The following is a 27,291-nucleotide window of genomic DNA, read 5'->3' on the forward strand; positions in this document are numbered from 1 at the left end:
CATATTTTATTTATCCATTACTTGTCGATGGACACTTGAGATGTTTCTATCTTTTGGTTACTGTGAATAATGGTGCTATAAACATTTTGCACAAATATCTGAGTCCCTGTTTTTAACTCTTTTGGATATATACCCAGGTGTGGAGTTTCTGGGTCATATGGTAAGTCTTATGGGTGGTGAATGCTCAGTCACTCCAGTTGTGTCTCACTCTTTGTGACCCCACAGACTGTATGTAGCCCATCAGGCTACGTTGTCTATGAAATTTTCTAGGCCAGAATACTGGAGTAGATTGCCATTTCCTCCTCCAGGATATTCCTGACCCAGGGATCAAACCAGCATCTCTTGAACCTCAGGCATTGGCAGGTGGATTCTTTACCACTGCACCCCCTGGGAAGCCCATGGTAAGTCCATGTTAGAACTGTCCAACTGTTTTCAAATTGGCTGCATCATTTTACATTCCTAGCAGTAATCATAAATGTTCCAATTTCTCCACATCATTGCTAATCTATGTAATTTTCTTTGTTTTTATAGCCATCCTAGTTGGCATGAAGTAGTATCTCATTGTAGCTTTGATTTATATTTCACCAATGACTAATGATTTTGAGCATCTTTTAATGTACTTACTGGCCATTTGTGTATCTTTGGGAAAATATCTATTCACGTCCTTTGCCAAAATTTTTTAATTTGTCTTTTTGTTATTGAGTGGTAGGAGTTTTTCTGAAAAAATATTCTGGATGTTATACTCTTATCAGATATATAATTTGTAAATATTTTCTCCCATTCTGTGGATTGTTTTCTCTCTTGATTACCTGCACATGCTGCAATGAAGATCTGGTGCAGCCAAATTAAAAAAAAAGTAAGGATGATGGTGTTTTTTTCTTGCCTTATTGGCAGAGAGTGTGATCATTTTATTTCCAAATACCCACTTTAAACTATTGTTTAGAATTTAATTTATTTGTTTGTGTTTGTATATATTGTAGCTGCACTGGGTCTTTGTTGCTGTGCGTGGGCTTTCTCTAGTTGCGACAAGTGGGGGCTATTCTCTCGTTGTGGTGCGTGGACTCCTCATTGCCATGGCTTCTTGTTGCGAGCCAAGGCTCTAGGCTTACAAGCCTCAGTAGTTGCCGTGGGTGTGGGGGCTCTCGAGTGCAGACTCAGTAGCTGTGGATCATGGGCTAAGTTGTCCCATAGCAAGTGGCATCCTCCTGAACCAGGGATGGAACCTGGGTCCCTTGCATTGGCAGGAGGATTCTTAACCACTGGACCACCAGGGAAGTCCAGGCAGGATCTTAAGTTGTGGCCTGGGGATCTAGTTCTCTGACCAGAGAACTTGGCCCCCCTGCACTAAGACCAAGGAGTCCTGACCATTGGACCACCAGGGAAGTCTCCATCCTTCCTTTTAAAAAACATCTACTTGTTAGATTACTATATGTAACACATGTTTCCTTTGCGGTGCAAAAGGGAAAGAAGGGAAGAGAATGAATGAGAGATTCCCTGAGTAATGACTTTAATTAAGGCATGGGATGTGGTGAAATAAAAAAAAACTTAGTGCATCCAGTCCCATCACTTCATGGCAAATAGATGGGGAAACAGTGGAAACAGTGAGAGACTTTGTTTTCTTGGGCTGCAAAATCACTGCAGATGTGACTACAGCCATGAAATTAAAAGATGGTTGCTCCTTGGAAGAAAAGCTATGACCAATCTAGGTAGCATATTAAAAAGCAGAGACATTACTTTGCCTACAAAGGTCCGTCTAGTCAAAGCTATGGTTTTTCCAGTAGTCATGTATGGATGTGAGAGTTGGACCGTAAAGAAAGCTTAGTGCCAAAGAACCGATGCTTTTGGACTGTGGTGTTGGAGAGCCCCTTGGACAGCAAGGAGATCCAACCAGTCAATCCTAAAGGAAATCAGTCCTGAATATTCATTGGAAGGACTGATGCTGAAGCTGAAGCTCCAATCCTTTGGCCACCTGATATGAAGAACTGATTCACTGGAAAAGACCCTGATGCTGGGAAAGACTGAAGGCAGGAGGAGAAGGCGACAACAGAGGATAAGATGGTTGGATGACATCACCAACTTGATGAACATGAGTTTGAGCAAGCTCTGGGAGTTGGTGATGGACAGGAAAGCCTCGTGTGCTACAGTCCACGCATGGGGTTGAAAAGAGTCAGACACAACTCAGCAACTGGACTGAACTAAGCAGATATGAAATCAAAATTACTACATGAAGCAAATATCAACTTGTGAGAATGCAAGAGTCATGAAAAACAAGTGGTTTCTTATTCACACAACACTACAAACTAAGTAACAGGATGACAAACACCAAGTCTGTTTTATTCCCCATTGCATCCCCAGTGCCTAGGAAGGCCATAACAGACAATATTTGTTGAATGATGACCTACCGTGTGCCATGCACAGTACAAAAGGCAAGGTGGGCATGACTCTAATCCTCAGTCCTAGGGAGAAATCCTATTTCCTCAAAGTAGTAAACGTTTGAATTTGCAATCCAACAATATTAAAGGTATTCTCACAGATAATAAAAACAACTAAGAGGACCCCTTATCATGATTACATTTGTAGCTTTCTACATTAAGTCTTATAACAACCCTGTGAAGTAGCTGGGCAAATATTATTATCCCCAGTTCACACCATCTGAGCCACCATGGAAGCCCGGAGATAATCATATTCAGTAATTCTTGAGTGATTCCTACTTGCCAGCACTACATTAAATGCTTTACATTCATCATCTCACTGAATTTCCCAATAACCCTATAAGTTATTACTTCTTATATCCTTTTATTTCCCCCGTTTTCAGGCTAGAAAATCAATGTGCCAGGGAGTGGTGTATGTGTGTGCATAATTTTTTAAAGAACTCATTAAAAAATATTCATTTATTTATTTGGCTGCACTGGATCTTAGTTGCAGCATGCGGGATCTAGTTCCCTGACCAGGGATGCAAACTGGGCCCCCTGTGTTGGGTATGCAGAGTCTTAGCCATTGGGGTGGGGAGTCCCTGTGTGCTTAATTATTAAACAGCAGAGTTATGGGTTATCTCAAGTGGTGGGACTCCAAGGCATTCACTGTGCCCAGAAAAGACAGCTGAACACACATGGCAGGTGAAGATGCTGAAATTAGAGACAGCTGGGGCACCTTTACTACCATCCAGATATTTAACAGGTGCCCAGATGTGACGCTAATTTATTCCCAGAGAGTCTGAAGAGAAGACTCATCTTTAAATGGCCGCAAAAAGTAATTTTGGAAGAGAATGTTTTGCTGCCATTTTCTCTAGAAGCAAGGCTTACTATTTAAATCAGGAACACTCAGAAGTAGCAAGAGAACTTAGCAAACCCCAAAATACATCCTCATGCAATCCATATTTACGAGGGCATCTGCCTACCAGGGCCAACTGGATGGCATTTTCACTGCTTTAGTGAGTCCAGGCAGAAGGAGCAAGTAACACAAGAGCTAGGAGGGACTCTGGGAACCAGCTGGTGACTAGTTACCAGTGCACACCCCCCGATTTACAGAGGCGGTGAGTTACGGATTTCCGGGACCTCCAGAAAAACATTCCGTGCTAAAAGGCCTTCCCACCATTACAAGTCAGTCTATTCCTTTCGCTCTCTTTCCATTCTTTCCTTTGTTCTCTCCCCAGCTGCTTTCTTCCTTCAACACAGTTTTTGAACCGGTGGTGTGCAAGAAAAGCATGAACACTGACCCCAACAGATGAAATCCCGATAGATTTAATCACAACAGATTAAAAAAAAAAAAACACACAGAATTTAACCAAGAACCCGATTCTTCGAGCTTCCCCTGCCACTGTCCACGCCTCCAGGCGTTGGAGGAGGGGTTGTGGGTGGCTGGGCGCAGAGACGCCTCGGGGTCGCTCGATCGCCGGTAGCAGCAGGGGGCGCCTGGGCTGCTCCGCGCCCCGGGCGAGTCTGGGCAGCGCACAGCTCGGCGGGTCTCTTAGCGACCCGAGCGGCGAGGAACACACACCACCGGAGGCCGGGTGGGCGGCCGAGGGACCATGGCTGACCACAGTCGGCTGTTCCCGCCGGCGCCGCGGGCCGGGATGCGGGTGGGCAGGACCTGCAGGCCCAGGTAAGCGCGAGCTCGAGCTAGGGCGCATCCCGTGGGTGCCGCGCGGGGGCGCCTGCGCTCCGTGCTTGCTGGGGTCGGGGCCGGGGGGTGGCGGATGGCCGCGGGGGACCCGGCTTCCTTCCCTCCTTTAGGTCTCCCGCACCTAAATGATCGAATAGAACATAACCAGCTCGTGCCACGCTCTTTACTGTTCTCTAGAGGCAGATTCCTTATCTGTAATGCAGGAGGCACGGGTTCGATTCCTGGGTCAGGAAGATCCTCTGGAGAAGGAAATGGCAACCCACTCCGGTATTCTTGCCTGGAGAATCCCATGGACAGAGGAGCCTGGCAGTCCGTGCGGTCACAAAGAGTCGGACAAAACTGAACTACTGAGTAACACACCTCCAGATGGGAAACTGATGGCGGAAGAGTGCTTTGCAGAAAATGGTTTAGCCTGCAACCCACTCTTCTCAGGGTTAGCCGCCTGCATCCTACATCCAGTGTGAGGGGTCTGGATGTTTGAGGGGTCGCACCAGAATTCTTTCCCCGCCCAGCAGGTGACTGTGACTAAGCCGAGCTGGTGTTTGGGGGGGATGCCTCAGGCCCTGGGCTGGTCAGCTGCCATTATAAATGGTTGGCATCACTGCACAAGACAGGAACCCGAGGCTTTTTGCCTTGGCTGGTTCCTTGAGCTGTTTATGAGAACGGAATTCAGCGCTCTTGGAGGCAGCAGCCATGTGGTGGTTAAGATTCCAAAGTCTACAATCAGCAAGGCTGGAGGTGAAGGCCAGTTTTCCTCGTTTGAATGGTGAGCTTAGACAATTAGTTGCTCTTTCTGGGCTCAGTTTTCTTAACTGTAAAATGGGAACGATAAAAGGAATGAGCTTTCTAGGATTGCTAAATGGCAACCCATTCCAGTATTCTTGCCCAGAGAATGCCATGGACACAAGAGCCTGGTAGGCTACAGTCCATGGGGTCGCAAAGAGTTGGACATGACTGAGCGACTAACACACAAACTGTGAGGATTTAGTGACTTAGCACTTGTAAAACAGTTACTGCCACATATATGCACTGTATACATGTTAGAGTTTGTGGACTCCTCTGAGAATCTCTCCCACCCCCAGTTTCAAACTTTTTGTTCCAAAATAACTATAGACTCACAAGAAGTTGCAGATATAGTGCAGAGGTCCCATGTACCCTCTTTCAGATGCTTGGCAGTGGTACCATCTTGCATAACCATAGTACATTACCAAAGCAGGAAATCAGCACTGTGTATATGTATGAATTAGATGGTAGACTTTACTTGAATTTCACCAGTTTTCACTTGTACTTGTGTGTGTGTGTGTATGTGTGTGTGTGTATGTGTAGTTCAGTAAAATATTGTTATATGTATATATCAAGATACAAAGCTGTTTCCTTACCACAAGGGAGCCACTTCATGCCATGCTTTAGTTTTCACTCATTTTACCACTCACACCACTTGGCAACCACTAATTTGGTCTCCATATCTAGAATTCTGTTCTTTTGAGGATGTTAGATAAATAGAATAATACTTTTATAAAGATATTAAACCTTTTGAGATTGGTTCCTTGGCATTAAGCAGAAGCCCTTGAGACCCATCCCAGATGTTGCGTACATCAATGGTTCATTTTTACTGCTGAGTCATATTTCATGGCACAGATGTTTATCCATCGTTTTTCCATTCCCCTGTTGAAGGACATTCAGTTTGTTTCTGGTTTTTAGTTATTACGTATAAAGCCGTTATAAGCATTTGTGTACAGACTTTGTTGTGAAGATAAGTTTTCGTTTCTTTAGGATAAATGCCCAATACTCTTTTGCAGTTCTTAAAGATGGAAATATCCGAGTATCATATAGTGACTGTGAAAATAGTAAATGCTTAGAAAAATGTTCTTGCGTTATTTTCTGGGTTAAGCAAAAATTTTCATGAACTTAACAGAATGCAGAGAGGCAAGTTTATCAGCTATGAGAGGCAAAGTGAGGCAAGTCCTCCAGCCAGACTGGTTCCCTTATTCACCTCTTTGGAACTTCCTTTCCCCGTTGAAAAGTGAGGAAGTTAGACTAGATTTCTTTCAAAGTTTGTGCCAGCTCTAATGTTCTATCAAGCTTGAGCTAGCTGCTACACTTTCCCCATTTTGAGTTGTATGACTGTGCTTGAGTAAAAATATTGGTCATCAGATTTGATTTTATGAAGCACTTGGATGTTTGAATTAGTTGTAAATGTGTGGGAAACACATTTACAAGCTTCCCTGGTAGCTACAGGCTTCCCTGGTAGCTCAGCTGGTAAAGAATCTGCCTGCAATGCAGGAGACCCCAGTTTGATTCCTGGGTCGGGAAGAACTTTGGTACTATAGAGGGTAACTTGCTAACAAGTCATGCTGAGTGGGTCATCAAATCTCAACGTTAGATAGAATTTCAACATCCCCACCACTTAGCTATTTAGGAGTGATTTATTAATTGCAAAGAGCAACTTGTAAACTCATATTTTTGTATCCTCTCATCTATATTTTCACAGTAGAGATGGATTAAACCCTTAAAACACACACATGCATGCACAGCAAGCAAGAAGTTTCCAGGACTCACAAGAAAAGGATAAGGATAAAGCTGGAATCTCTTAAAATGTTTTGTGCCTATAAAGATGAGTGTGACAAGAAGTAGATTTACTGTAATGGGTCATTATAGATGAAAGGGGCCTGGAGGTGGAAGAGGCTTCAAGGAAAGACACCAATAATATAGAAATATCTGACTAGTGCCATGTGATGTATTAAGATAATGCCATTAAGCTGCTCAAATGCCAAGTCCTGACTTTGGCAATGGCTGGATATATTAGATTATCCAGGTTTCATTTTCCTTTCTATTTGTCCATAGATCTCTTCCATCTTAGCTTCCTGCCCTAAAAACTCAGTGCAAATAACTGTCTGATGGGGTAAAGAAGCTGTGTGAAGCAGGTTGCATATAAGGTAGTAGGGAACAATGGAGACTGTGAATAAGAGAGCACAGGACTTGTCTAAAGATGGCAGCCACTATACCAATAGGGGCTCCATGGAAAGGTGGACCTAGTGTTCCCAGAGCTCCTGATTTTTGTTCCACATTATTTGTATGAGCTTTTTTATATGTCAGAAGCTCTCACATATAAACACCTTTCTTACCTTTCTCCAGAGTCACACTAACTGTATTAAAATCACAGCTCTCCCCCTTATTAACTGTGGGAACTTTGACAAGTGTTTGTTTTGTTTTTCAACTTCTTTGTGCCTCAGTTTCCTTATCTGGAATAATGTTAGTACCTACTTCATAGGATTGTTATGAGATTAATTCATGTAAAGCATTGAGCACAGCACATGTTATATAGAAAGATTTCCTTACATGTGAACTATTATGATTCTTATTAAAGCACAAAGGGGATCAAATGATGGGTTTGTGGGCCTGATACAGCACATGAACAGTTAGTTTGCTGCCCTTGACCCCACTGAGTTGAGAGGAGAAATCAAGGCCCACAAAGATTAAAGGTAGGGTGAACATCATTCAGCTAGTTGGGGGTGCTGTGCTGTGCTTAGTCAATCAGTCATATCTGACTCTTTGTGACCCCATGGACTGTAGCCTGTCAGGCTCCTCTATCCGTAGGATTTCCCAGGCAAGAATACTGGAGTGCGTTGCCATGCCCTCCTCCAGGGATCGAACCCAGGCCTCCTGCATTGCAGGCGGATTCTTTACCATGTCAGCCACCAGGGAAGCCCAGGTGGGGGTGAACTGTCACCATGTCCAGGTTCTTCCCACTGCATTGTGTCCCTTTAAAGGATGAGACAGAGTCCAGGAGGGGTTATAAATTATAAGTATCCTTCAGAAAGAGAGGGGATAGCTGGTGACTGCAGGTGATAATAATGAATTACATTTACACAGAGTGACATGGATAGGCCTTCATGGTATCTTGCTTTGTAAACAAGTAACAAAATAAGACCATTTATGTACAGTAAGGATACATGGACACAAAAGAACAATACAGGTCTTATAAGGATGTCTTCAAACAGAAGTGAAAAGTGAAAGTGTTAGTCACTCAGTAGTGTCTGATTCTTTGTGACCCCATGGACTATAATCCACCTGGCTTCTCCATGGGATTCTCCAGGCAAGAATACTGGAGTGGGTAGCCATTCCCTTCTCCAGGGGATCTTCCCCACCCAGGGTCAAACTCAGGTCTCTTGCAATACAGGCAGAGTATTTACTGTCTGAGCCACCAGGAAAGCCCCTGCAAACAGAAAGGTACATTCCAAATCTGTTAGAGTGGTTGTGCCTGTGGAGAGGGGGCAGTGAGGATGGAACATGGGAATAACATCAAATAAAGAAACAGGAGAGAGGGTCATACAGACCAGTGATAATGTGCCCTGAACCAGGAGTATGGGAACTCTGCCTTCTCACATGACCCTCCCTTCCTCCAACTCTCCCCTAACACAGGTAGAGGCCAGCCTCCTCGAAAACTCCTTCTCCCATGCTCACCCTTGTGGTCAGACTACTGCCATGATGTCTTGCAGGTACAGAGAGAATCTGCCCTCCAAGTGCTTCATGGAGCACAAGGGCGGGCTGCCAGGTCCCACCTCCCTGGACAGCCGGCGGTGGAGATTCGTGAGAACGGGACAGGATGACTTCAGGAGAGGCTGCCCGCCTTGTGAAGGTCTGGCCACTCTGGGCCCCAGGGAGGGCCTTCTCCCCCAAATTTATCACAGAGCTCCCCCACCTGCCCCTAAGAAGAGGCACACAGCCCTGTGTTCCAAGCTCTCGCCAGCCCAGCAGGCACGGAAGGCATTCCTGGCAGCCATTGAGGCCCAGCTGACCCTGCACCCCTTGGCTCTTTATCCGGACCTGGAAGAAGACATGCCCACCGAGGTGACCTCCTGTCCCGGGGTTGTGGGTGGGCCTTCCATGGGGCCTGGAGAATGTTGCTCCTTAGATGCCTGGGGAGTTCCCTCCAGGAGTGAGGACGATGACTGTCTCCCTGGGGAGAGTTCTTCTGGGGTGTGGAGCAGCCTTTCAGGAAATGCCGATGACAGCACCATACCGCCAAGAAGCCAGCCAACTTATAAAGGCTCAGCAACCCAGAAATGTTTGACTTCTTTACCTCTGAAGCTCTACCAGTCAATTTTGCTTGTGAGTCTTTTGTGGGGAGAAAACAGTGGAGGAATTGTTCAGTCTTGCTTCTGTCATTTTAGCCTGGTCTTGGGAGGTGTCCATAAGAAGTTATTAATGGGTGGGCACCTGAAAAGTCACAGGAAAATTCACCAGATTGCCAGGACCAGAGCTGGGCAGCAGCTGCAATGTGTCATCAATGTCCCAGGATTCTTTGACTTTCAGCTCCTATATACTTAGCATGGGCTTCCCTGGTGGCTCAGTGGTAAAGAATCTACCTGCAGTGCAGGAGAGGCAGGAGACATGGGTTCAATCCCTGGGTCAGGAAGATCCCCTGGAGAAGGAAGTGGCAAACTGGCCCAGTATTCTTGCCTGGAGAATCCCATGGACAGAGAAGCCTGGTGGGCTATGGTCCGTAGGGTCGCAAAGAGTCGGACATGACCTAGTGACTGAGCACGCACGCATGCATAGTTGCTTTACAATGTTGTGTTAGTTTCTGCTATACAGCAAAGTGTATCAGCTATATGCCTACATATATCCCCTCTTTTTTGGACTTCCTTCCCGTATAGGTCACCACAGGGCACTGAGTAGAGTTCCCTGTGCTCTACAGTAGGTTCTCATTACAACTGGAATTTGTAATCAGTGGTTTGCCCCCTGGGCTTTCCTTCACTACACTCCCGTGGATCAGAGCTTCTGAGTCTGTGACAAAGAGATCCTCTGCACGCATCCTTAGAGGGCACATGGAACTGTGGTTTTTATTCTCATATCTGACCTCATCAAATAGATGTGTTGTCTTCCTTCTGAAGCAGGATCTCTTCTTGTGGTGCCGTGGTTGCCACCAGCAACTCTAGATGTCAATTTTACTTTGGAAAACAATACATCTTTGCATGGTTCCAGGAAAATTTCATGACCTAATTTCCCTGGGTCTCATTGGGTTAGCCAGTCACCGTAGGCCTGACTGGCCAGGCCAGGCTGTGGTGTGAAGAGCTGTTAGGCCAGTTCAGACCACAAGGACTGAGAATGGAGGGAGAGGTGATTTTCCAAAGAAAAGTCTAGATACTGTTACTCATAGGAGGATGAATGGGTGGTGAAAGTGAAAGTGTTAGTTGCTCAGTCATGTCCAACTCTTTGAGACCCCACAGTCTATAGCCCATCAGGCCCCTCTGTCCATGGGATTTCCCAGACAAGAATACTGGAGTGGATTGCATTTCCTTCTCCAGGGGATATTCCTGACCCAGGGATCAAACCTGGGTCTCCTGCATTGCAGGCAGATTCTTTACTGTTTGAGCCATCAGGGAAGCCCTGAATGGATGGTAGGCAGTCAAAAACCACAGACACCCTCTAGAGGTACTTTTCTCAGGGAGGTACTGGGGTCCAAATGGGCCCAGAGTCACTGTTCTATCTAGAGGAGATGGAAACTTCAGTAAAAAGGCTACACAGCTAATGTCCAGCTGATGGGCATTAACTGGCAGCACCCAGCACCATATTTGCACTGGAACTGATGAATGGTATCGACCAACTAGAAAGGCAAAGTGAAGGGATGTGTTGATCTGTTATCTTTGAGAATCAGAGAGCCCCCTTTTCAGTACATCTTTCTTTTCTCCTAAGTTGTTTTCTGTTTGTAGCTCTTATTAAAGGTGCTGGAAGTTCTGGATCCTGACAAGAAGCTGGAAGACACATGGGCCTATTGTCAGGGCATCAGGAAAAGAATGAAAAAACCCACAAAACTTTTAAAAAAACGTTCGACCCAAGTCTACTTGGGACTGTAAGTATGGTTCTTAACCTCTTGCTCATTCCTGTCCCCTGATGAAACATTCTAGTACAAATCTTCCTCGACTTCACAGTGGGATTGTGTTGATCAGATCAGATCAGATCAGTCGTTCAGTCATGTCTGACTCTTTGCGACCCCATGAATCGCAGCACACCAGGCCTCCCTATCCATCACCAACTCCCGGAGTTCACTCAGACTCACGTCCATCGAGTCAGTGATGCCATCCAGCCATCTCATCCTCTGTCGTCCCCTTCTCCTCCTGCTCCCAATCCCTCCCAGCATCAGAGTCTTTTCCAATGATAAGCCCATAATAAATGAAAAATACCATCAGTCAAAAATGCATGCAATATGTTTGACCTACCGAATACCATAGCTTAACCTGGCCCACCTTAAATATGCTCAGAACACTTACATTAGCCTTACAATTGGGCAAAATCATCTAACACAAAGCCTACTGTATAATAAAGTATTGACTATCTCACAAAATTTATAGACAGACTACAGTACTGAAGGTGAGGAAAATGTTGATTGTGTGGATATAGGGTGGTCGTAAGTATATTAGCTGTTGTCCCTCATAATCACATGGCTGGTGGGGAACTATGGGTCACTGCCACTGCCCAGCATCACCAGACAGGGTCATCACGGCATATCACCAGCCCAGGAAAATAAATCCAAATTCAAAGTACATTTTCTTCTGCATGACTATTGCTTTGCACTATCGTGAAGTGGAAAAATTCTAAGACGAACTATCATTAAGTCAGTGACTCTCTGTAGTTACCTTCTCAAAGCTTCTCATCTTTAGAATACTTTCAGTTCAGTTCAGTTCAGTTGCTCAGTCATGTCCGACTCTTTTCGACCCCATGAACCACAGCACACCAGTCTTCCCTGTCCATCACCAACTCCCAGAGTCCACCCAAACCCATGTCCATTGTGTCAGTGATGCCATCCAACCATCTCATCCTCTGTTGTCCCCTTCTCCTCCCGCCCTCAATCTTTCCCAGCATCAGGGTCTTTTCAAATGAGTCAGCTCTCCACATCAGGTGGCCAAAGTATTGGAGTTTCAGCTTCAACATCAGTCCTTCCAAAGGGCACCCAGGACTGATCTCCTTTAGGATGGACTGGTTGGATCTCCTTGCAGTGCAAGGGACTCTCAAGAGTCTTCTCCAATACCACAGTTCAAAAGCATCAATTCTTCGGTGCTCAGCTTTCTTCACAGTCCAACTCTCACATCCATACATGACTACTGGAAAAACCTTTGTAGGCAAAATAATGTCTCTGCTTTTTAATATGCTATTTAGGTTGGTCATAATTTTCCTTCCAAAGAATAAGCGTCTTTTAATTTCATGGCTGCAATCACCATCCGCAGTGATTTTGGAGCCCCCCAAAATAAAGTCTGACACTGTTTCCACTGTTTCCCCATCTATTTACCATGCAGTGATGGGACCAGATGCCATGATCTTAGTTTTCTGAATGTTGAACTTTAAGCCAACTTTTTCACTCTCCTCTTTCACTTTCATCAAGAGGCTCTTTAGTTCTTCTTCACTTTACTTTAGGACTAATTAAGAATCTTTACAATAATTAAGAGAAGCAAAAGTAATTAAGTTCCTGAGAAGGAGGGAAAGGATCCGTGGGTCCTGCTCTGAGTAGTGTTTAGTGGTGTTTAATCTGTTGTTGTTTAGTTGCCTAGTTGTGTCAGACTCTTTTTGCGACCCCATGGACTGTAGCCCACCAGGCTCCTCTGTCCATTGCCCGATTTTCCTGGGCAAGAATACTGGAGTGGGTTGCCACTTCCTTCTCCAGAGGATCTTCCTGACCCAGGGATCAAACCCCTTCTCCTGTAGGCGGATTCCTTGCTACTGAGCCACCAGGGAAGGCTTTATTTCATTGAAAGTGAAAGTGTTAGTTGCTTAGTCATGTCCGACTCTCTGCCACCTCATGGACTGTAGCCTGCTGGGGTCCTCTGTCCATGAAATTCTATAGACAAGAATACTAGAGTGGGTAGCCATTCCCTTCTTTAGGGGATCTTCCCAACCTGGGGATCAAACCTGGATCTCCTGCATTGTAGGAAGATTCTTTACCATCTGAGCCACCAGAAGCTCCTTATTTCATTAAATGGATGCAAATTATCAGCAATCGAGGGAATTTGGTTGTGTCTACACTACTCTAGGAAAGCTGTGGGAGAAGAAAACTGCTGACAACTTGAATGGTTTTGATTAGCCCAGAATGGCTTTTTAAATTATTTATGGTAGAAGCCCTTTTATTCATCATGATTGAGACCAGTAGTTTGGTGAATAACCAACTAAACAAACAAAAAAAGGTTAATACAAGAAACTGTTTAACATTTTCCTTTGAACATATAACTAGCATCTGAGACTTGACAAGTCCAAGCTGAAATCTTAATTTCTTCCCCAAACCTACTCCCCCTTCTGTTTCCTCCAGATCAGTAAGTAGTAACTCCATTCTTTCAGTGGCTTTTGAAACAATGGTTGCAAACTGCCAAAAAACAAAAAAACCCTAATGCCTGTACCTTTGAAATATATCTGGAATCTTGTCTGTTTTACTACAGTCAGTCTGTTCTACTACAGTCAGTCTGTTGTGAGGTGCCATCATCTCTTGCCTGGATTATTGGAATTATTGGAATGGCTTCCACTAGTCTCATGGCCTCCACCCAGCCCCCAACCCATGCCCTGTTTTATTCGTTGCACAGTAGCTAAAGTGATTCTGCAAAACAAAAACCAAAAAACGTAAGTCGCACAATATCAATCCTATGCTCAAAATTTTATAATTGCTTACTTATTCAGAGTAAAATCCAGAGTCCTTATTCTTGCCTCTCACGTCCCTTATGATCAGGTTCTGGTTATCTCTTAGCCCTTGTCCTCTACTATTGTATCCTTTAATCACGCCTCTCCAGTCACAGTGGCCTTTTTGTATTTCTCATATATTCTCAGCTCTGACCTTGGGGCCTTTGCAATGCTGTTCTTATCAGCCTAGTAGCTGCATGTTTGATATCTACATGGGTTGGTCCCTTTCTTCTGGGTCTGCTCAAATATTACTTTAGTAGAGAGGCCTTTTCTGTATAAACAGCCCCCTGTCATCACTCTCCATCCTTCCTGCCCTGGTTTATTTTTCTTTAAATCACTTACAATTACCTGGTACATATTTGTTTGGGGCTTCCCAGGTGGTGCTAGTGGTAAAGAACCCACTTGTCAATGCAGGAGACTTAAGAGACAAGGGATCAGTCCCTGGGTTTGGAAGATCCCCTGGAAAAGGGTGTGGCCACCCATTCCAGTATTCTTGCCTGGAGAATCCCATGGACAGAGGAGCCTGGTGGGCTGCAGTCCATAGTATTGCCAAGAGACATGACTGAAGCAACGCAGTGCGTACCACGCACACATACTTTTTTTTTTTTTTTTATCTCTTTGCTGTGTCTCCCTATCAATTGTGAGGGCTTCCCTGGTGGCTCAGCTGGTAAAGAATACTCCTGCAATGCAGGAGACCTGGGTTTGATCCCTGGGTTGGGAAGATACCCTGGAGAAGGGAAAGGCTACCCACTCCAGTATTCTGGCCTAGAGAATTCCATGGACTGTATAGTCCATGGGGTCGCAAAGAGTCGGACATGACTAAGGACAGGGTCTTAACTTTATTTATTTTTGAAAATATTTTTTAATATTTAATTTTACTTTTGGCTGCACTGGGTCTTCATTGCTTTGCACAGACTTTCTGTAGTTGCAGCAAGTAAGGGCTACCCTTTGTGCAGAGCTTTGGCTTCTCACTGCAGTGGCTTCTCTTGCTGCGGAACATAGTCTCTGGGTGCTCAGGTCTCAGTAGTTGTGTCTCCTGGGCTCTGGAGCACAAGCTCAATAGTTATGGCACATGGACTTAGTTCTTTCCCAGCATGTGGGATCGAACTTGTGTTCCCTGCACTGGCAGGCAGATTCTTAACCACTAGACCACCAGGGAAGTCCTGGTTCTTAACTTTATTTACAGCTGAATCCTAATGCCTAGAATAGTACCTGGCACGTGAAAGTGAAAGTGTTAGTCACTCAGCCTGACTCTTTTTGACCCCATGGGCTGTAGCCTGCCAGGTTCTTCTGTCCATGGAATTCTCCAGTCAAGAATACTGGATTGTGTTGCCATTTCCTTCTCTAGAGGATCTTCCCAACCCAGGGATCAAACCCCAGTCTCCTGCATTGCAGGCAGATTCTTTACTATCTGAGCCAGTAAGGAAGCCATAGTTGTTGCCTAATAAGCAGAGTACATCATGGGAAATGCTGGGCTGGAAGAAGCACAAGCTGGAATCAAGATTGCTGGGAGAAATATCAATAACCTCAGATATGCAGATGACACCACCCTTATGGCAGAAAGTGAAGAGGAACTAAAAATCCTCTTGATGAAAGTGAAAGAGGAGAGTGAAAAAGTTGGCTTAAAGCCCAGTATGCAGAAAACTAAGATCATGGCATCTGGTCCCATCACTTCATGGGAAATAGATGGGGAAACAGTGGAAACAGTTTCAGACTGAATTTAGCAGCATTTTTTAGGCAAAAGTCTAAAATCACTGTTGACAGGCCAGAGAAGGACAAATTAAATCTAGATTTACTAACAATTCAAATTTTCTGTCCTGTGTCAATATTGTCTAAGACTTTGGAAGATTCCAGTCACTATAATTTATGTTTTTACCTGACACAGGTCTTAATAAATGGTACTCATAATTTTTAAAAAAGTTAACTTGCAATGATAAAATTCTACATCAACTTTAATTATTCTGAATAACATGGTATACTTGTCTTTATGATATTGATAATGAGAATATGATCTTTGAAAATATTAACACATAATTTGTATGAGCTTGCAAGAGACTGTTAAAAATACGTGCAATTATGAATTCCTCCCCAAGATACTATTTGAAATCCACTTGGATTCATGGCATCTTATATTATAATTCTTTGATGGATTACTGTCCCAAAAAGTCCTTGTCACATCCTAGCCAATAATGAAAAAGGCCACGTGAAACAGGTTTGCTCAAAGCCAGTCTGCTTCTTCTGAAAAACATCGAAGGAGTTAGCGACTTCTGCAACTGGGCTACTGCCTTTGTAAGTTACTATTAATACTTACAACCTACTTTTTACAATTTGAACTCAAAGTTGCTTTTGTTAAAAAAAAAAAGTGTTAGTTGCTCAGCATTTGGATAAATCTCAGTCAAATAGACAAAGTCATAAAGGCATCTTTTGACTCTCCCACCATGTGGAATGAAAATGTTTCTTGTAGGTGAAATTTCTGGAAAGTTTGCAAGCTTGCAGCCAAGCAAATTTTAAAACTCAGCAGTGGCCACAGGACTTTAAAGTGGCTCTTTGTTTTTTTTCCAATCCCAAATTGAAAGGCAATGCCAAAGAATGCTTTGAATTTTATACGCGACAATTGCACTCATCTCACATTCAAAGTAAAGTAATGCTCAAAAGGTATACAGTGTGATGACCACATGCATGGTGCAATGCTGAGACCCAGTTCAAACCTGGGTCAGGAGAAGATCCTCTCCAGTTGAACGGTTTTATGAAGCCCTACAAGACCTTTTAGAACTAACTTCCAAAAAGATGTCCTTTTCATTATAGGGGACTGGTTTGAGAAAAGTCAAGAAACACCTGGAGACCAAATTGCTTGGAAACATCCACTGGATCATGGCAAAAACAAGAGAGAAAATGCACTCCATAAAAACACCCTCTTCCAACAGCACAAGAGAAGACTTTATTGACATGGACATGGATCAACAATAAAATCAGATTGATTATATTCTTTGCAGCCAAAGAGGGAATACAGTCAGCAAAAGACAAGACCTGACCTGCCTCTTGCTCAGAAATCTATTGCAGGTCAGACTGAAATTGAAGAAAGTAGGGAAAACCACTGGACCATTGGAACTAAATAGACTGATTTACAAATAGAAAAGATTTAAGGGAGATCTGATAGTCAAGTGCCTGATTAATATTGTCACCCTGACATTTAACTTCTATGCAGAGGTACATCATGGAAAGAAACACAAAATGGCTGTCTGGGAAGACTTATAAATAGCTGGAATCAAGAGTGCAAAGGAGAAATATCAATAACGTCAGATATGAACCACCCTTAGCAAAGAAAGTGAAGAGGAACTCAAAAACCTCTTGATGAAAGTGAAATAGAGGAAAACCAGAAGAGTGAAAAGTTGGAAAATTAAGATACCAAGGAACAGAAAACAAAGATCAATAAAGGACAGAAATCTGGACCTATCACTGCAGAAGATAAAGAAGAGGTGGGAAACACACAGAAGAAAAAAAGATCTTCATGACAGATAATTTTGGGTGTGATCAAATCACTGCAGATGGTGACTGCAGTCAAGTGGAAATTAAAAGACATCACTCCTTGGAACAAAAGTGGAGGTGACCAACCTAGTTAGCATATTCCTGAAAGATGAAGCTGAGACATGCTGCACTCAATATGCCAGCAAATTTGGAAAACTCCAGTGGCTACAGGACGGAATGGTTTTCCTGTTTCAATCCCATGGAAGTGCAATGCCAAAGAATGTGAAGATTGGCTCATCTCACATGCTAGAATTGATGCTCAAAATTTGCCAACTGTGGTGTTGAGAAGCTGGTTCTTGAGAGGAACCTTTGACTGCAAGGAGATCCACTGGATCTGGAAATTCTGAGTTCCAGAAAAGTATTTCTGCTTTATTGAATAGATCACAATACTGTGGGAAATTCTTCAAGGAGATCAGCCCTGAAATCTTTCTTTAGAACTGGGAATAGGAAAATGCTAAATGTTGCTGATGCTAAATCTGAAACTCACTGGCCACTGGAAGAATGCAAAAGCTGTTGACTCCGAGAAATTCAAAAGACTCTGATGCTGGGAGGGATTTGGGGCAGGAGGAGAAGAGGAACTCAAAACCTCTTGAGAGTGAAAGTGAGATGGCTGGATGGCATCACTGATGGGAAACAGTGGAAACATGACTTTACGTGAGTCTGGGTGACTCCTTGGAAGAAAAGTTGACCAACCTGATGGACAAGCAGGAGGCCTGGTCATGTATGGATGTGCAAGTTGGACTGTGAAGAGGCTGAGTGCTGAAGAATTGATGGGGTGTTGGAAGAAGTCCTTGGACTGCAAGGAGATCCAGGGACTGGATATTCTGAAGGAGTATCTGAAGGAATAGTCAGTCTATACTGAAGGAGATCAGCCCTGGATTTCTTTGGAAGGAATGATGCTAAAGCTGAAACTCAATACTTTGGCCACCTCATGCAAAGAGTTGACTCATTGGAAAGACTCTGATGCTGGGAGGATTGGGGCTCGACAGAGTATGAGATGGCTGGATGGCATCACTGACTCAATGGGCGTGAGTCTGGGTGAACTCTGGAAGTTGTGATGAGGGAGGCCCTGGGTCCCAAGGAGTTGTACACAACTGAGCAACTAACACTTTAGGTTTATTTACTCATCAAAATTAAATTTGGAGCTTCCTGGGTAGCTCAGATGGTAAAGAGTCTCCCTGCAATGTTGGAGACCTGGGATCTATCCCTGGGTCAGGAAGATCCTCTGGAGAAGGGAATGGCAACCCACTCCAGTATTCTTGCCTGAAAAATCCCATGGAGGAAGAGACTGGCAGGCTACAGTCCATGGGGTGACAAAGAGTCAGACAGGACTGAGCAACGAACACTGTAACTATACGAATGTACATAGTTACATTCAAGTATGTAATCCAGTATTGTTAACTATAGTCATTATGCTTTACATTAGATTCCCCAGAACTTATTCATCATATAACTGGAGGTTTGTATCCTTCACTCCTTCTTCACCTCATTTCTCTTGGTTATGTTGTTGTTTAGTTGCTTAGTCGTGTCCTACTCTTTGTGACCACATGGACTGCAGCATGCCAGGCTTCTCCGTCCTTCACCATCTCCCAAAGCTTGCTCAGACTCATGTCTATTGAGTTGATGATGCCATCCAACCATCTCATCCTCTGTCATCCCCTTCTCCTCCTGCCTTTGATCTTTTCCAGCATACTCGGGTTTCTCTTCAGATCATATAAATCTTTCTTGGTTATATTTATCTTTAAGTACTTTGAAAGCTATGTTTGACTACAGTCATTACAAAAAGTATTTGACATGAAAAGGCTTTTGACTCAGTTATCAAGTTCTTTTCTTGCCCTCCTTAGTACCTATTCCTGTCCTTGAGTCCCCTTAGATGTCTAGATTCCTGATGCCGTTTCCTGGATTTAAGACCTTCTAAAATTTTCCATCCCCCACCCTCATTTTTTGAGTGCATTAGTCTGTTTTAGTCAATGTATTACTTAGGACTAATTCTTTGGCAAATGGTATAATTCAGACTAGATTAAGGGAGAAAAGGGAATCATCCAGAAATCTTAGGAGCTTCAGGCACAGTTGTATCTGGGTGTTAAAATGTTTTCAGGCATTCTCCCTATCATTTGGCTGCTCCCCTCTATCTGACTACACTTTTCTGTAGTCTTTCCCTAAGAGATGCCAAAGTAGTCACTAAATTTTCAAAACTTAAATCCCACCACTCTAACCTTTATCTCATAGGGGAAAAACCTGGGTCACACCTACGCGTGAATTATCCACTATGAATAAGGAGATGGAATATGATTATTGGCTAGTCCAAAGTCATATGTCTTACCCTGAGGTCAAAAGATGGCCACGTCCAGCCTTCGCAACAGATTGACTGAGAGTGGTGGAGGGAGGCTTCCCAGAGGGTGAGTGGACTAGGGACAAGAAAGCACTCTACGCACTGATGCCCACTCTACCTCTGCTTGTCTACAGTCCGGCTGGATGGGATTGCCTGATTTCCAGCTCTTCCTCTTCTCCCATTTCTACTCCTGGAGACTATTCTTCTTTCAGCAGGAAATTTAAGGAACTCTACGATAATAGTTTGGAGAAGGCAATGGCAACCCACTGCAGTACTCTTGCCTGGAAAATCCCATGGATGGAGGAGCCTTGGTAGGCTGCAATCCATGGGGTCACTAGGAGTAGGACACGACCGAGTGACTTCACTTTCACTTTTCACTTTCATACATTGGAGAAGGAAATGGCAACCCACTCCAGTATTCTTGCCTAGAGAATCCCAGGGACAGGGGAGCCTGGTGGGCTGCCATCTATGAGGTCGCACAGAGTCGCACACGACTGAAGTGACTTAGCAGCAGCAGCAACAGCAGGATAATAGTTTAGGTGCTCTGATGACCAGCCTCATTTTCAGTCCCTTATGACCAAGGTCGCATCTTTATCTGTCATACTACATTGGTCCCTATCACATTACCCTGTGGTATTTTCTCCATAGCACTAGTTTACGCTTTCCTTCCATGTTTTTTTTGTTGTTGTTGTTGACCTCATTGATTCTGCTTGCTCTGTTTCTCTTTCAATATTATTTCAGCTGAGTTTATACCCCTGACTCTATTTAATGATCCCTCTCTGTAAGTTTCACTTCAACATCAGCTTCAGTTGCTAATGACCTCATCCTCTATGTTCCCCAACTTATATATTCCAAAGTGGGATTGTGTTGACTCTGTAGGGGAGGGATGAATAATTTACTCTTCTAAGTTCTCTCCAGGATCTCTATAACCAAAGACAGATTAACAACTAAAAAACAAACAGAAGTTTATTAACAAGTATACCTCATGTATACATGGGAGATACCCAGGGAAAAATGATTAACTCTCCTAGGTGGGTTAGAATTCAGGCTCAAACACCATCTTCAGCCAAAGACAAAAGAGAAAAAAGTGTGGGGAGTCAGTAACTAGGGAGGTGACCAGGAAAAAGAGGAGAACAGGATTATGATTTGTTGTGAAGATTTAAATGTGTGCCTTCTACACTGATAATATAATTTAGAGTCTTCCTTTTCCTCCTAGAATGGAGATGGAGACACCCTTACAATCAGATTTTTTTTTTAATTAATGTAAATTTCACTTAAAGGGTGACTTCTACTCTGTTTCTAGATTGTTTCCTGTGTTGTCTGCTGTTTCTTAAAATCAGCAGCTCAAAATAACCCTTGGGCCAGAGGCATATTTTGGGATGCTATATTCTACTATCCTTCAAATGTAAACTATCTTTTAGCCACATCATATATTCACGATCAGCCTACAGATATTTGCGTGCTGTGTGATTGCTCGGTTGTGTCTGACTCTTTACAACCCATGGACTGTAGCCCGCCAGGCTCCTCTGTCCATGGGATTTTCCAGGCAAGAATACTGAAGTGAGTTGCCATTTCCTCCTTCAGGGGATCTTCCTGACCCAGGGATTGAACCCGAGTCTCCTGTGAGTCCTGCATTGGCAGACGGGTTTTTTTTTTCTTAACCACTGAGCCACCTGAGAAGCCCCTGTGGATGACTAGGCGCTCTAAATGTGCCCATCTCTGCTCCTCCCAGTTTTGGCTGAGGGAAGAGAAGGTTTGTTCTGTGCACAAATCATGGCTTCAGTAGGAATCCCAAACGGGGCAGCTTCCCTTATAACCTTATAACGGCTGTGGGCAGATCAAACACTAACATTTATAGACGTGTCTGGAGAATACCTCTAGAGATGCCACTCTTATAATGTGTTAGAAATGTTTGCTTTTAATCAAACAGACTGAATTTTCCACAGCCCCATTATTTCCCTCAGGACTCCCTGCTTCTTATAGGTCCTAAGTTGTTTCAGCCCACTGACAAAACTCTCCAGACCCCAAATCCTTCTTCTCTCCTACAAGAGCGTTTTCCACCTCTTTTTTAAACTACCTCTCTCTTCTCCAGTCATGGCCAAACACCTCCTTTAGATTAAAGAAAGAAGAAGGAACATTTCGACATTTATCCTTGACTCATGCCCTGTGGCATTCTTCCAGGGGAGCCTGAACATTGATGAAGAGTTTATCCTGAGACAGTTTGACATTAACTATCAGAGCAAACCATGCTATAATGTGCTTCACACAATAAGACCCAGCAAAGTTCCTCTGGAGCTAAAGAAAAGGAGTGGGCTAAATAAACTGCAGGAACCACAGTTGTTCCAGAAACTAGACTGTGAGCAGAGACTTCGGAAACCACAGGTAATTGCAAAAAAGGGAGAAGACTGAGAGTCAAAGAAAATTAAATTATATCAAAATGTTAAATGTTCTTGAATTCTGGTACCTCAGAAGGCACTGACCTTTTTCAGTAAAATTTTTGCAAAATTCTTTGATGTTTAATATTTGTTCTAATAAATAAACATCTGTTAAGTGAGTGAATATTTAATACATCTAATGAAGTCAGTTATACAAACAAGGCATGCCATTTAGCATTATTGGTGATATCTGAAGAGTCATTAGTTCTTTTTATGTGTTTTATGTATTGAAACAATCGGTTTGTTTTATATGTTGAAACTTATCTCATGCATTTTACATGTTGAAATTCCAGTAGTCAGTAGAACTATACATGTTTTTATAGTAAACTATAATATGTTTACTATTATAAGAGTAAAATGCTGCAGTCAATGACTGGGGACGCTGTTCCTGTCCATAGAATTCTTGAATTTTTATGGTGGTGTTTTTGACCACAAACCATCATTCTTGACCACATGCTTGCCTGATAATTAACAAATCGCTCAGTTTCCCAGCACCAGTTTCCTGTGAAGACAGAACGAGGAAACAGTAGAAAAAACAGGCTGTGTTCCAAAAGGAAGTACTATGAACCCCTAAGAACCTTTCTATACAATGTGTTAGGGCAACTCTATATTTACAAGTCAAATTGTGCCAGTCCGACAGCAGATTCCAGTGCCTAAGTGGGAGTTGTGGGGTGAGGTGGTTATACAGTTTGCTTCTCTGAAAGTGAAGATAATAATTACCTTCTGTCTTTTATACTAAGTGTGTGTTCAGTTGCTCAGTTGTGTCTGACTCTTTGCGAACCTCATGGACTGTAGCCCACCAGGCTCCTCTATCCATGGAATTCTCCAGGCAAGAATACTGGAGTGGGTTGCCATTCCCTACTCCAGGTTTGATACTATTTTTCCAATGTTTTTGACACAGTAACTTTGCCATTTATAATTGAACATAATCAGCTGACCTAGTTTTACACTCATGATGTTTTCCACCCTTGACTGGGTTGCATAAAATTTATGAAAACTGTGCATTCTGTCACTAATATCAGCAGTTTAAATTTTCCATTTTCCACTCATCTTTCTAAAGTGTAAAGTATAAAATGATCCTGGGCAGGCAAATTATATCCACATGGTTCAGGCACATGGGGCCTGAACCAGTGCTTGTTCTGAATCTGAGCTGAATGAAATTGCGCAAGTCCCTGTACTTACAAATAATTGCACAAATACTGCTTTATAAAGCATGGTGCTTATTGCCAAAATCAAACTTTTGACTGGCAGATGGAGGATCACTGTGCAAAAGTTCAAATAGATTTCCACATGGTATCATTTTCCTTTGGCCTGAGGGACTTCCTTTAATACCTTTCTTTGATATCTCCTCTGCCTGCAATGCAGGAGACCCATGTTCAATCCCTGCATCCGGAAGATCCCCTGGAGAAGGGAATGGCAACCCAGTCCAATATTCTTGCCTGGAGAATCCCATGGATAGAGGAACCTGGCAGGCTATAGTCCAGGTTCACAAATAGTGAACCTATAGGGGTCACAAACAGTCAGACACTACAGAGTGACTAACACTTTATATACACGTCACAGTCAGCCAGTGTAGATCTGCTGGCAATGAATTCTCCCAGCTTTTCTAGGTCTGAAGCTATCCTTATTCTTCCTTCATTTTAAAAGGTATTTTTATGGGTATAGAATTCTAGATTCAAGAGTTTTTTGTTTGTTTTCAGTACTTTAAAGATGCCCCGCTGTCTTCTTGGTTGTATTGTTTAAATCTTATGTCATTCTTATCTTTGTCACTGATTTTGAGTAGTGTGATTATTATACACATTGGTATTTAGTTCTTCATGTTTTTTATGCTTGGGGTTTACTAAGCTTCTTTGATCTATGAGTTTATAGTTTTCAACTATTGGGGGAAATTTTGGCCATTACATGGTCAAATGTTTTTTCCTTCAACCCCCTCCCAGGACTCCAATCACATGTAAATTAGGTTGCATGAAGTTGTCTTATAGATTACAGCTGCTCTGTTCAGTTTTGATTCTCTCTTCTCTGTTTCTATTGCTATGTCTTTAAATTCTCTAATTTTTTTCCCGCAGAAGATTGAGGGCAAGAGGAGAAAGGAATGATAGATGATGAGATGATTTGATGGCGTCACTGGCTCAACGGACATGAGTTTGAGCAAACTCAGGGAGATTGTGAAGGACAGGGAAGCCTGGTGTGCTGCAGTCCGTGGGTCACAAAGAGTCAGACAGGACTTAGTGACTGAAGAGCAACGGACATCTAGCGAGTAGAGACCAGGAATGCTGCTGAACCTCTTGCAGTGCATAAGACAGCATCCTCCCCCCACCCTCAACAAAGAATTACCCAGCTCAAAATGTCAATAATGCCTAAGAGACCTAATTTTAATCCAGCAAATGTTTAATGAGCACCGATTGTGTCCTAAGTATTGTTTTAGATGCCGGTCTCAGATGCCTACATTTTAGAAGGTGAGAGGTGAGATAAGCAATCAGAAAAATATTTAGGACTTCCCTGGTGGTCCAGTGGTTAAGAATCCACCTGCTAATGCAGAGGACATGGGTTTGATCCCTGATCCTGGAGCATCCCACATACCGTGGGGTACCTAAGCCCATGCGCCACTACTATTGAGTCTATACTTTAGAGCTGCAATTACTGAGCCCACAAACCTCAACTACTGAAGCTTGAGCATGCCCCAGAGCCCATGCTGTGAACAAGAGATGCCACTGCAATGAGAAGCCTGCATACCACTAGTAGAGAGTAACCCCTGCTCACTGCAACTAGAGAAATCCCACTCACAGCAACAAAGACCCAGCACAGCCACAAAGAAAAAAAAATATTTAGCATATCAAGTGGTAATAACTGCTGTTAAGAAAAATGAGTCAGGGAAAGAAGACAAGCAGTATTGTGATGGGGGTTACAGTTTTTGAACCGGGTGGTCAGGGAAGACACAACTGAAAAGATGACCTGAAATAGATAAGGAGTGAGCCGTGTGGATGCCTTGGGGAAAAGCACTATGGAGAGGGAACAGTGAATGCAAAGGTGCTGAGGCAGCAATGTGGCAGGTGCTCTAGAAATAACAAAGTGGTCAGGAGGGTTGGAATGGAACTCATAATGCTGAATCCAGCTCTGAGAAGGGATTGCCCTCCTGTGTGTTCGGTCCCATCCTGTCTTCCTCAGGCAGGTGTTTCTGGCTTGACTCTAGAATGGCCCACACATTCCACCTATGAGTGACCCCAGGGACTCAGTCCATGGAATTTTCCAGGCAAGAATACTGGAGTGGGTACCCATTCCTTCTTCAGGGGATCTTCCTAACCCAGGGATTGAACCCGAGTCTCCTGCATTGCAGGCAGATTCTTTACCATGTGAGCCACCAGGGAAGCCTGAGAAGAGGGAGGAGCAGGATCTTTGTGTTTCATATCTCTTAGTCCTGTGCAAACATTAGACCTCCTTCCATGATGAGACAATGAGTGGGTATTGCATCACAGCACTGGGCTATGAACTAACAGATGAACTGATGTTGCCAAAATACTGGCCCTCTGTGCACCAATACCAAAAAGAAATATGGGGACGGAGTTTTGGAGGAAAGAGAGTCACTTTATTTCTTTGCCAAGCAAAGAGGGAACATGGGAGGCAAGTGCCTCAGAAGCTGTGCCCTCCTTCCTGGGGAATAGGGAGAGGTCTTAGAATCAGGACTTGTAGCCAGGGTAGGTGATAAGCGTGAAAACAGTGGAGGTCTTGTATTTTTCTTTCTTCTGCAAAAATTTCAAAAGGGCCACAGCTGGCGTCAGGAAGCTCAGTAACTGGGTCTGTTCTCTTCCAAAGTTATCGACTGGTGACCTTCTTCCTGAAATGAAGAATGCTACAGGGGAGTGTTACAAGAGAGTGTGGGGGAGAAAATGCCAGATGCAGGATCACATAAAGGATACAGTTCACATCAAGTCAGAAAGTGATTAAGGAATTAACTTTGTGAAGGACAAATCTAGTTGCATATTCTACAGATTAGTAACAGTTAAAACTGCAATTGCTTAACTTTTACAGACTTGGTTTGCTGTCTCTATGGCTATTAACTCCTTCCTTTGTTTCTCTTGCTTGTTAGTAGGAAAGAAAAGTTTCATTTGTTTTTTTTTTTTACAACATGAAGACTTTATTTCATAACACTGAAATAGTCAACATTTTACATTACACATGTATTTTTGAGGTATTCACCCATTTTAGTGATTTCACATTTAAATGATTTCACATTTAAAGAATTGTGCAGCCATCACTGCAACCCCATGTTAGGATATTCCCATCAATCCACAGATCTTTCAAGCTCATTTCCAGGTAATCCTCTTTCCTACAGTCTGCTTCAGGCAGATCTACTTTCTTTTCTTTATATTTGTCCAGAAAAGTTTCTCTTTTTGTTGTAACACTGAGTCATGGGAGAAAGAAAGACAACATCTCTTCTACCCCTTTCTCTCTTTCAATTAAAGAGACAAGAGATTGGTGGTGTTGGATAGCATTTGGATCAAAAGTAATGTACCACTTACAAAGCTGAACACAGAGCTGGACTAATAGGTTAATACCATTATTTTGATTGAGTATTATTGAAGGTCATTACCCTTCATTGAAATATTTGATTTCTAGCTGTTTTACATAGTTCTTTCATTTTTTCTTCCCAATAACCCTATGGGGTAGATTGCGGGGAGTGAGCTCCGCCCGTGGCAAAGGTCATGAGGAAGGAGGCTTGGCATACGCAAAGGCGGGATCAAGCCTCAGGGGTCTCCCTGGAAGTTCTCGAGCATCTAGCCCCAAAACCAGAGTCTGCCTACTTTCTGCTTTGTGCTTTCACCTACACCTCTGACTTTACGGGGGGCTGTCCCCCACTACCTCTCTCTGAAAAAAGAGTTAGCTTACAGCTCCAGTTAATAATTCCTGGGTGTGACAGTGTTTAACCTACAAACTCCTTTGGAAATCCTCTAGCCTGCCTGAATAGGTTTTTCCGGCCACATGTGATTGTTCAGAGCCTCCCAACTGTGAGAGGCAGGAGATGTTCTAAACAGTCTAAACACAGATTCCTTTGAGTAGTTAAAAGATTGATTAGAAATTGTATTGGTGAAGGGTTTTTCACTTATTGGGCCAATGTTTGCTGCTAAGTCTCCATACTCCTTACCTACTGTGTCCTTGGCAGTGTATTGATTGATATAATGGGTGTATAGAAAGGTAAGTAGTAGCCTCAATGTTTGT

The 27,291-nt window shown here is 43.3% G+C and overlaps 1 protein-coding gene across 1 annotated transcript in view; it reads left to right on the forward strand.

Moving 5' to 3' along the window:
- The first annotated feature begins 3,868 nt into the window (after window positions 1–3,868).
- The window catches only part of FAM47E (family with sequence similarity 47 member E), a 32,265-nt gene continuing 8,842 nt past the window's right edge, over window positions 3,869–27,291 (forward strand). The window contains exons 1-6 of the mRNA XM_070371899.1: window positions 3,869–4,101; window positions 8,622–8,973; window positions 10,839–10,978; window positions 13,570–13,728; window positions 16,014–16,074; window positions 21,824–22,024. Of these exons, the coding sequence (XP_070228000.1) occupies window positions 4,028–4,101; window positions 8,622–8,973; window positions 10,839–10,978; window positions 13,570–13,728; window positions 16,014–16,074; window positions 21,824–22,024 (987 nt within the window). The 5' untranslated portion in view covers window positions 3,869–4,027. The remainder of the gene's footprint in view (window positions 4,102–8,621; window positions 8,974–10,838; window positions 10,979–13,569; window positions 13,729–16,013; window positions 16,075–21,823; window positions 22,025–27,291) is intronic.

This window comes from Bos mutus, chromosome 6, assembly GCF_027580195.1.
Source record: "Bos mutus isolate GX-2022 chromosome 6, NWIPB_WYAK_1.1, whole genome shotgun sequence".
In the NCBI taxonomy this organism is placed as follows: Eukaryota; Metazoa; Chordata; class Mammalia; order Artiodactyla; family Bovidae; genus Bos; species Bos mutus.